Source organism: Ornithorhynchus anatinus, chromosome 4 (assembly GCF_004115215.2).
Source record: "Ornithorhynchus anatinus isolate Pmale09 chromosome 4, mOrnAna1.pri.v4, whole genome shotgun sequence".
NCBI lineage: Eukaryota > Metazoa > Chordata > Mammalia > Monotremata > Ornithorhynchidae > Ornithorhynchus > Ornithorhynchus anatinus.
In genome coordinates this window covers 2,823,926-2,835,326 of record NC_041731.1, presented here as the reverse complement: position 1 = coordinate 2,835,326, position 11,401 = coordinate 2,823,926, and the positions used below count along the sequence as shown (strand labels likewise).

The 11,401-nt window shown below is 51.0% G+C and overlaps 1 protein-coding gene across 2 annotated transcripts; it reads left to right on the top strand.

Annotated features, from left to right (window-relative positions):
- Window positions 1-368: 368 nt before the first annotated feature.
- On the top strand, window positions 369-9,511 carry KLHL38 (kelch like family member 38). 2 transcript variants are annotated; one of them, XM_001511726.4, is made up of 4 exons: window positions 369-566; window positions 1,874-3,273; window positions 6,617-6,722; window positions 8,685-9,511. In XM_001511726.4, the coding sequence occupies exons 2-4, from the start codon at window positions 1,930-1,932 to the stop codon at window positions 8,972-8,974; spliced, it is 1,740 nt and encodes a 579-aa protein (XP_001511776.2). In that variant the 5' UTR covers window positions 369-566; window positions 1,874-1,929; the 3' UTR covers window positions 8,975-9,511. The 2 variants fall into 2 exon arrangements, with proteins under 2 accessions (XP_001511776.2, XP_007659380.1); XM_007661190.3 differs by lacking the exon at window positions 6,617-6,722 and having other exon boundaries at window positions 8,685-8,852.
- The last annotated feature ends 1,890 nt before the right edge of the window (window positions 9,512-11,401 follow it).

Sequence of the window (11,401 nt, the reverse complement as noted above, 5' to 3'; positions counted from 1 at the left end):
AATTCGTTGAGGGCAGGATTGTGTCTGTTGTGATAGTGCCGTGATACTGTACTCTCCCAAATGCTCAGTACAGTGCTCCGCACACAGTAAACACTCAATAAATACGACTGAACGAATGAATCCCTCCGCCGCCCCAGACGTCAACTCCGGACATTTTCAAGCTCAGAGCGGTGTCTTCCGTAAGGGAGACGTTCTCTCTGCCTCCATTTGTCCGAAGTAAACACTTAGCAGGAAGGCAACAGCAAGCCATCCGCTCAACTCTGTCGACTCGTTGCAAGAGGCAACTGGAAAGTCACATGGGATAACCGTGGAAAGTACAGACGCGACTATTCTTAGCCTGGAATGTATACAATGTCTCCCGCCCAGTGACTCTCTCACAGAGCTCCATAGCGCAGCAAAAGTGCCTTCAGAATAAACAATTCCAGAAACCACCCTGACTAAAAAATCACTTGGCAACTGAAAGGAACGACCCGGGTCTGCAGTTTCACCCGTGCCCCAACGGTGGAAAATCTCGAGGGAGAATAAATGGCGGAGGCGTGAGGGGATCCCGTAGTGGACAGAGCAAGGTAAATGTTTCGATTATTCTGAGGATAGAAGGCGTCGATCGTCCCCAAACCGAGGAAACTTCCCTCAACTCGGATGGCCCCTCGTCCGCTCCATGTGCTCCATTGATCCTTCCCTTTTTTATTCCCCCCCCCAGCACAGCGGAGCGCAGCTAATGAGTGACCCGATTCTGTTTCGGTCTCTTGTCCTCCCCCGCCGTTTAGTCTGCTTAGTTACCAGAGCCTGCCCTGCCAGGCTTACATACTTGGGGAATGACTTAAACCCAGGAAGCAGTGCATGAGTTTACTGACTGATGAATAATCTGAGATTTGTAGAAAGAAACAGCTAAACAAGTCGACTCTGATCGTGCAAAGTGAATTTGCCTTCAGGGGAACCGTTAGCCCTCACTAAGCCAAAGGGGTTCCGGTCTCCGAGTTGACAGTCGGGCTCATGGGCAACGCTGCTGTCCCATCCTTCCAGTTCTACATTCGGTGGGGGACAAAAGACGGAGTGAACCTTGAGGTTTCCAGCACCACGTTCGACTTTCCTTGATTTAAATTTAATTCTGAATGTACTGCCTGAGAAGACATGAGAGTACAGACCTCCGTTGGACTGTAAGCTCCTTGAAGGCAGGGAACACGTGACCCACTCTGTCGGACCCTCCCAGGGGCCTAGTACAGTAATAATGATGGCGTTTATTAAATTATTATATAGTTTGTGTTTACTATGTGCCGAGCTCCGGGGTCAGTGCAAGATAATCAAAACGGATGCAGCGCCTGCCCCAATCTAAGCTCACAGTCTTACCAGGGGTGGAGAACGGACAGCTTATTCCTATTTTAAAGATGAGGGAGTTGAGGCACAGAGAGGTTAAGTGATTCTCCCGAGGTCACAAGCAGGCAGGTAGCAGGACTAGAACCCAGGTTTCCTGACTCCCCCGCCCCGTGCTTCTTCCACTAGGCTAAGCACCCAGGTGCTCAAGGCATGGCGTCCAAGGATCCATCGACTACTTGACGAGACTTTGTCGTCCTGGGGCTAGTCATCCAGAAGCGGCACGGCTTAGTGGTTAGAGCATGGACCTGGGAGTCAGAAGGACCTGGGTTCTAATCCTGCTTCAGCCACAGGTCTGCTGTGTGACCTTGGGCAAGTCGCATCGCTTCTCTGGGAGTCAGTTACCTCATCTGTAAAGTGGAGATTAAGAGTGTGAGTCTCATGTGGGACGGGGACTGTGTCCCACCTGATTAACCTGTATCTGCTCCAGCGCTTAGAACAGTGCTCAGCACATAGTAGGCGCTTAACAAGTACCATAATCCTAATTATTATCCCCAATCAGGCCGCCGAGACTATCTCAGCTTTTCCGTCCGAGCCAGTCCTCCGCCCGGAGCCGGGATGAATGAGGACTCAGCGGAGGACCTGCTCTTCAGAGACCAGGACTTCTCCTCTGAGCTGTTGAGGCAGCTCAACGTGCTACGGCAAAAGCAGATCCTGACCGACGTGACCGTGTGCTCTGGGGACCGCGAGGTCCCCTGCCACCGAAACGTGCTGGCCTCTAGCAGCCCTTACTTCAGGGCAATGTTCTGCGACGACTTCAGAGAGAGCGTCCAGCCCAGAGTGGACCTGAAGGGCATCAGTGCCGACGTCCTGGGCCAAATCATCCAGTACGTGTACACGGGGCAGGTCCTCATCACCGACGATAACGTCCTGTGCTTGATGGAGGCCGCCTCCATGATGCAGTACCTCCGGCTGTTGGAGGCCTGCTCCTCCTTTCTCCAGACCCGCCTGGCTCCCAGCAACTGCCTGAGCATGGTCCGGCTCGCGGAGTTCTTCAGCTGCGAGAGCCTCAGGAGGCAGGCCCGGTCTCTGGCCCTGAAATGCTTCCCGCAAGTGGCTGCCTCCGAAGACCTGAAGGAGCTCTGTGCCTTGGAACTGAGCAACTACCTGGGAGACGACGAGCTCTGGGGAGAGGAAGAGGAAGTGTTTGAGACGTTAATGGCCTGGGTTAGGCACGACCTCCGGGCCCGGGAAGGATACGTCCAAGACCTGTTTCCGAAAGTCAGGCTTCAGTACGTCCATCCGGCCTTCTTCTTCCATTTCATCATCAACGACTCCCTCCTCCAGGCGTCCCCGGTCTGCCGAAGGATCCTGGAGGCGGCGAAGAGGCAGACGTTCTCTCCCCACGGCGCCGCGGGCCCCGGGCCGCTGGGCCACGTCCCTCGGAGGTATCCCAGCCGAGAATTCCTCATCCTCCTCGGGGGCAGGAAGGACAGCCAGCAGACCACCAGGGATGTCCTGCTGTTCGAGGAGAAGACCGGCCGTTGGCTGAGCCTCGCCAAGCTGCCCTCGCGTCTCTACAAAGCCGCCGCGGTCGCCCTGCACAGCAACGTCTACGTCCTGGGGGGCATGGCCGTGAGCGGGGAGAGGAGCCCCGTCGGCGACCAGGTCTATATTTTCTCTCTGAAGCTCAACCAGTGGAGAGAGGGCAAAGCCATGCTGGTGCCGCGTTATTCCCACAGGAGCACGGCCTACAAGAACTTCATCTTCTCCATTGGGGGGATGGGGGCCAAGCGGGAGATTCTGAGTTCCATGGAGAGATACGACAGCATCTCCAACGTCTGGGAATCCATGGCTGGCATGCCCGTGGCTGTTCTCCACCCTGCCGTGGCTGTGAAAGACCAAAGACTCTACCTCTTTGGAGGAGAAGACGTTATGCAAGATCCCGTGAGGCTCATACAGGTAACCAGCGTTGGTCTTCAGGCTGTCGATCCATCCATCAGTCCATGGGCTTACTGGGTGCGGAGCACTGGACCAAATGTTTGGGAGAGTACGATAGAGTCTCTCGAGGCACCATAATTGACCCTCAGTAAGATAAAGCCTCATTTTTGAATGGTGCTCACCTCTCGCTCTCCCTCAGTAAATGTCAAGTTGTGACCTTAAGCCTTTAGATCGGGCAATGAAGCTTACGGTTTAGAAGTTTAAAATGTTTCCTGATTTCACACATTCAGCCTAGATCTCTGCATTACGCGGACTAGCCGGGGTTCACCCCTGCCGACTAGAAACTATGTTATCTTGCAAGTTAACGAGGGTTTTTTTTTAAATGGTATTTAGAATGCGCTTACCGTAAGCTCGATATTGCATTAAGCACCGGAGTAGATACGAGACAATTAGGCCGGACCCAATCTCTGACCCGCATCGGGCTCACGGTCTAAGTAGGAGGGAGTAGGATTTAATCCCCATTTTATAGATGAGGAACCTGAGGAGGAGTGAAGTGACTTGCCTAGAGTCATACAGCAGGCGAGTGGCAGAGCCGACATTAGAACCCAGGCCCTCTGACTCCCGGGCCCATCCTCTTTCCATTAGGCCACACTGCTTCCCACGAGAGTTGCTATACATGAGATTTTGAAGATTTCGTTTCACCTGTGGTAAAAACTAAAGTTCATCAGCGGTCCATGTAAATACCTTTTACTCTAGGCAGAACCTCTCTGACCCATACAAGCTCTGTCCGGGCTCTCCAGCTGACTGACCAAGACACCATTTCCCCTTCCCAGTCAGCCCAGTTCACCCCTCTGCATAGGAGCTTTTATCTGCGGTTTGGCAAAGGCCCTCCCTAGCCAGCCAAGGTTGAAAGGGAGGGGAGGGAAGAAAATGGAGAGAAAGCCTCAAGCAGCCGACAGTTCTCCCACTCACTCTGCAGCTGCCGGTCCTCTCGGTCCCCGAGGGGCCTAATTCCAGCAAGGTTGGGGAGGCCTTGAAAGAAAGGTACCTAAGTTCCCTCCTGGTCCCCCCACACATAGCATCCCTAGCTCTAGGCTCCCACCCAACACTTCCCCATTGCTAAGAACATTGTGAGGAGAGGCGTGGCTCACAGCAGAGGTCTTGGAGATCTGGGTGCCACCAGCTGCAACGGCTTGCACACACCCCACTCCTGGCCGCCATCTCTGGACCTGCTGGGGACCCTTAATCCGAGAGTAACTCTTCAACCCTTCCCCTCGAGGCTCCGTGCAGGCTTCAGCACGGGCCTTTGGCTGGCATCCTATCCAGCAACCTGGAGGAGAAACAGAAGGGCAGGGATGGGGAGTTTCTCTCCGCACTGCTCCCAAGGGGATCACATCCCGTGGCATAAAATGGAGATTTGAGCTCACTGCCATGATAGGGGTTTTGGAATGTGGCTGTCCATTCCCGTGGGAAAGGAAGGGGAGACCTCTGCGGTAGGTAATAATAATTAATACTCAGCCAGAGGGACAGAAGGGAAAATGCTGTACTCCTAAATGGAGAAGGGACCCGAGTGGGTCCACGCTACCCAATAATCCCAAAGATTCCGATCAAAGGGGTCTGGGAGTCTGGTTCCTCTGGATCATTCGCTGTCAAAGACTCAGCCTCAAGCACCGATGAGAAGCCAGCTCAATAACTCTTTGCAGAGCCTTGAATCATCAGAACTACCAATTCAAGACAAAAATGGATGGGCTAAAGCATCCAAACCAAACAAATTCTTTGCAGAGCCCAGACGTGGCCAGCGTGAGTGACCGTTTTAGACTCTGGGCTGGAAAAACAACTAAAAGCAGCAGGTTGGGGTAGTGCTTTTCCCAACCACTGAGCTCTGCTTTCCAAATGGGAACGTCAGGCGGCCGGGATGAACACCTGGGGGTATCGGAAGGATCCGGTTGGCATTTCCAAACAGAGCCGTGGTGCTTTGTTAAGAAAACGGTTCATCTGCTCATCCGCGATCAAAAACAAGGGCGGGATTTTGCCGATGATTTTGCACAGAGATTCTTGCACCTCCTTTTTTTTTGGCTAGGCTGCTGGAGGATTTATGTAATCTTAAGTGAGATCTTGCCATCCCTTACTTCCCCATTCGTGAAATAAGATAATAGTACTTACCACCTACATCATCATCATTATACCTGAGGTGTATTAAGTATTTTCCGTGTTTGAAGCAGCGTACTAGCCAACAAGGTAAATTACACTAAACTCAACCTTCCAAGGATTCACTAGTTCATGATTATTTATATATTCTCCTTACGACTCCCCAGCTAACTCCGTATGGGACATTAATGTCTGTCTCCCGCTCTAAACTGTAAGCTCCTTATGGGCAGGGAATGTTTCTGCTCCTTCTGTTGTAGCGTACTCTCCCGAGCGCTTAGGACAAGGCTCTGCATGTAGTAAGCACTCAATAAATACGATTGACTGATGGCAGGGTGGCACTCGTGCCAAGGAAAATGAAGTCAGTAGCAGCTAGAAATCCGTCGCTCCCTTTGCCTTTCCTTCCATGATCTTAGTGTAGATCTTGAGGCAACCATCATCACTATCATCAGTTGTATTTATTGAGCGCTATGTGCAGAACACTGTATTAAGCATTTGGAGAGTTGTTAAACACGGGCCCAACCCACAAGGAGCAGCGAACTGGTTTCTGGTATCTCTCCTGCTGCAGTTGGGTTCCACCGCCTCAGGCCGAATCGGGAGAAAGTCCTTGGAGCAGAGACCAGACCTAAACTGAATCCCGCCTATTAAATGTCTCCATATTTATTTTTGTTTTTTTACTTAATGTGCCAGACTCTCTTATAAAGAGAGCTCGATAAGATTATCTGCACAGTGCAGCTATCTTTCATCTGATACTCAAGCTACAATTTTACCAGTAAAGGAAAACTGTTCAACCTCAAGTCTCCCGATTTAGTCCACCTTACTGATTTAATGCAGGGCCTACAGGGTTAACGGGGAAGCCATCTAGATGGATTGTTCCGCAATAGTTTTTGCTCGTGTTTAATAACAATACCCACAAAAGGTATCCACCCTGATTTCTTTCAACCAGGCAGTCCATCAGTGATTTTTATTGCATGTCTGCTCTGTGCGCTTTATTCCTTTTGTGGCAGTGTGAATGCTACACTAAATGATGGGGAAAATGTGATATAAGTAAAGGATGTGGTGCTTACCTCGAGGAGTTTATAATCTAATGGGGAAAGCAAGCATATAAATTGCGGGACAAAAGGAAAAGCATAGATCTGTGCAGTTGTACAATCATCTAGAAAAATGAATGAACTTTACCCAGCATAGAGTTTCTGCAATTTTTTTTCCCCCTCCACAGGTTTACCATCTTTCCAGAAACACATGGTTCAGAATGGAAACGAGAATGATCAAAAATGTGTGCGCCCCTGCAGTGGTGCTTAGAGATCGAATTATCATTGTGGGAGGTAACGTTTGCACGAGATGTCACTAGGCAGTAAACGAAATCCTCAAGCAGAGGAAGGGTGACTAACAGGCATGTGTCATTCTCAGTGACCCTACTCCCCTCCGGGGACCTTCCCCATCCTGGGATGGTGGTGAGAATACAGACTGGACTGCTATAATTTATTTTTATTACTACTGATATTTGTCTAGCACCCACTTCATGCACAGGACTGAACTAGGCCACTCAGAAACAGCATGGCCTAGAGGAAATAATAATGATAATCGTGGTATTCGTTAAATACTTTTTATGGGCCAGGCCCTGTTCTAAACCTCGGGGTAGATGCAAGATAATCACGTTGGATACAATCCCTGACCCGCATAGGGCGCTAGGTCTTAATCCCATTTTATAGACGAGGTAACTGAGGCCCAGAGAAGTGAAGTGACTTGCCCAAGGTCGCCCAGCAGAAAAATGGCACAACTGGGATTAGAACCCAGGTCCTCCTGACTCCCAGGCTCGGGCTCTATTCATTCAATGGTATTTATTGAGCGCTTACCACGTGCAGAGCGCCGTATTAAACGCTTGGAACGTACAATTCGGCAACAGTTAGAGACGATCCCTGCCCGATGCCGGGCTCACAGTCTAAACGGGATCCACTAGGCCACGTTGGGACTCAGAGGACCTAGGCTCCAATCCAGACGCCCACTTGCCTTCGGGGTGACCTTGGGCAAGTCATTTCGCTTCTCTAGGCCTCACTCTCGTCATCTGTAAAATGAGGATTCGACAGTGGTCTCCCTCCTACCTGGACGAAGAGCCCTACGTGGGACAGGGACTGTGTCCAACCTGGTTATCTTGTGTCTATCCCGGGGCATAGTACAGTGCTTGGCATAGAGTAAGCACTAAACAAATACCGTCGACATTATCGGGACTATCCACGAAGATATATACATTGAAGACAGTCCCTGTCCACAAGGCGTTTAGAGGCCTCCGGCTCAACTCCGAGAGGAGGTCCGGAGCGGGTGACTCCGCACATCAGCCGCAACTGCTTTCTGAGTCAGAGCACCTCTCTGGGGGTCCCGTGAAGATGGGATTGAGGGAAGCAGCGAGGCCTAATGGAAAGAGCACAGACCCAGAAGTCACTTAATTTCTCTATGCCTCAGTTTCCTCAACTGTAAAATGGAGAGGCGATACCTATTCTCCCTCCTACTTAGTCTGAAAGCCCCGAGTGGAACAGGGAGTGTGTCTGATCTGGTTAATCTGTATCTACCTCGGCACTTAGAACGGTGCCCGACCCATAGTTAGAACTTTCCAAATATAATCATCATCATCATCATCATCATAATAGCTAGAAACGAAGACAAAACTTACCTGAGCTCCTCCGATAGCCTGACCTAAGAGAGGGGCCACATTTCGTTTTTCATTACTCCGCGGTCAGTTGCAAAATCAAATAGTAATCTTTACTGCATTACACTCACAACACAAATAGATACTGGTCACAAGATAGCCGAACGGTTTAAACTCCCTCAAACTCTGACACTAGTTTAATCTCACGCTCGTCGCTTCGACGTGTTTACGGACTGTGTTTCTAAAAACAGCGATCAAATGGGACTCCTTTATCGTGGGTCAGCAGATTCAGTGATGCAAACGGGCTTTTTGGCCTTGATCCCGGCTGTCTTCCTTGTACACATCCATTTTCCGGGATGACTTGTACACCTCCTGGTACACACCTTCCCTTCCTTTGGACTCCTCGTTCTCTTTTGCCGCATGGGATGCTTTACGTGTCCAGCGTCCGGTGACCCATTCCCGATAAAAGATGAATTTCCACTTCACTTCCCAAATACCGTCGATTGATTGATTAATTGTCTGGGAGAAAACTGGCAATGGTGACAAATCCCCAAGAGGGACAGGAATTCAGGGACCCTAGGGGACGTTAGAGGCCGATTCCTTGGGTGACGCCAGTGGCTCCAATTCCCCATTTCCGTTTCAGGCTACACGAGGAGGATCCTCGCCTACGACCCTCAGACCAATAAGTTTTCCAAGTGTGCCGACATGAGGGACCGGCGAATGCACCACGGGGCGGCCGTTGTCGGGGACAGGCTCTACGTGACCGGAGGACGCCGGCTCGCCCCGGACGGCCACATCGAGGACTCTGACTCCTTCGACTGCTACGACCCCGAGACCGACACGTGGACGTCCGAGGGGAAGCTCCCTCACAGACTCTTCGATCACGGCTGCCTTGCCCTCCAGGGCATCCCTTACTCTGCCGGTCCCCTATAAGCTGGCCGACCCAGCCACCATCTGGGCCGCGTACGAGAGGGCAAAGAGGGGAGGAGGGCATCCTGGCCTATGCCTGCCCAAGGCTGCAGCAGGGAGATGATGCTCCCAAGCTCTGCAGAAGGAGAAATCCCCCGAACCCCATGTATGTAATGTATTCAAATAATTATCATGTTATTTAAGTGCTTAGTATATACCGAGAACTGGGTAAATACAAGGTTGGACCCAGACCCCGTCTCACGTGGGGTTTACGGTCTAAAGAAGAGAGATAACAAGGATATAAGATTTTCATTTTAAGGAGGAGGAAACTGAGGCACAGAGCTGTGAGGTGACTTGCCCGAGAGCGCACAGCAGTTACGTGGTGGAGCCGGGATTAGAACCCAGGTCTTCTGACTCCCAGGCCTCCGCTCTGCCCTCTAGCCCACGCTGCTTAAAATGTAATTCAGTGCTTAGCATCTATAACTGACCTAATTCTGTCAGGATAAAATTCTTTCTAGGGCCACCTCTAGTCTTCAGCGAACAATAAACCTGCAATTTTAATTGGCATTTTTTTGAGGGGGGGTTGTTACACAGAGAAAATTCCATAGTCTTTAGGATGGCAGCATTACACATCTTCTGCTGCTAGAGTCTGGCATCTTTATAGCTCTTTTCAATCTACATTCTTTCTAATAATTGTAATATTTAGTAAGCGCTTACTATGTGCCAAGCACTAAGCACTTGAGTGGATATAATAGAGTCAGAGGAGACACAGCCCCTGGATGGGGCTCACGGTCTAAGGGGGATGGAGAACAGATGTTTAACACTATTACGGATGAGGAAACAGAGAGGCTGTGCGTCTTGCCCAAAGGCACACAGCGGGTAAGTGGGAAAACTGAAATTCGGACCCAGATCTCCTGCCTCTCAAACACCATGTTCTTTCCATCAGACCTCATTGCCTCATTATCATTGCAATTATTATTATTACTATTATTATTGCTTGGCTATGCTCCTAACAGAATGGGCAGGAAGCTGGAAAGCACCGAATGTCACTTGGAGAATCCTGGGGTCAATGGAAATCAATCCATCAATCTATGGCATTTATTGAGCACCTACTGAACATTAAGAACTTAAGCACTCGAGAGACTATAACGGAAATAGGACGCACACGCCCTGTCCAAAAGAACCTCCCGACTGAACGGAAGAGACAGATACACGTAATTATTTGCAACTAGTGGGGTCGGGAGGAAGAAAATCCTGTCTTCCCTTTGCACTCCTGACTCTCTTCCTTAAATGGTGGTATTTGTTAAGCGCTTACTATGTGCAAAGCACTGTTCTAAGCGCTGGGGGGATACAAGGTGATCAGGTCGTCCCAGGCGGGGCTCGCAGTTTTAATCCCCATTTTACAGATGAGGGAACTGAGGCACAGAGAAGTTAAGTAACTTGCCCAAGTGTCAGAGCCGGGATTAGAACCCACGACCTCTGACTCCCAAGCCCAGGCTCTTTCCACTGAGCCAAGCATTTAGTGGGGCCCGAGGGACCAGGTCACAGGGAAAGGGGAAGACCCCGTGATGACGTTCTGCAAGGAGGGCGCTCTATGATGACAATGGAGTCGCCCATCATAAATGCAGGATGGGCCTCAAACCAATCACAGAGACTCTGGGGCCGCGGCCCGGCTCGTGATCTGCCCGGCGCCTCTCATACGCTCTCATGTGTTCCCATTCAATCAACCGTCCTTGGTATTGAGCATTTACTGCGTGCAGAGCACTGTACTAAGTGCTTGGGTGAGTATACTAGAATCGAGTCGGTAGATATGACCCCGGCCTCCAAGGAGCTCACAGACTAGAGGGGCACAGAGAGCAGCCAGCGAGGGAGCGTGCCCGATCGCTGCTCACTTTTGGAACTTTGCATCCAAAATCCATTCGCGGCCAAAGTGAGCTGAGCGGTGCGACATAGCGCTCACTGTTGCAACTTGGGCCGTGCACCTTCTCCGGTTATTTTTCAGGATTCCCGCTGGGCCTGTCCCTCTCGTGAAATGGCCTGCCTGGGTCAGAGAGCTCCACCGCCGCTAACGCAAACCCGCCAGACGTACCCCTGCTTCGGGCCGATTCCGTGAGGAGATGGCGGCGGGCCTTCGAGGGGACGGCAGCGTGCAGTGGCTCCCTGACCGGAGGCGTTGATAGTCATTCATTCAGTCGTATTTATCACGCGCTTACTGTGTGCGGAGCACCCTACTAAGCACTTGGAAAGTATGGCGGGGGGAGCGGAGAGAAGAGGGAGTCAGAGGAGGGAAGGGCTTTCTTTAGCTTGCATTCCTTTTCAGTGTTGCCCCTCTGCCAGGATCCTGCCAGGCCCCTATTCCCCTACCCCTCGCTGCCAAATACCAAGTAGATGAGCTGCAGGAATCAGTGCCTTCTCAGAATTCATCCAGGCCTCAGTGAAGGCACCAAAGAA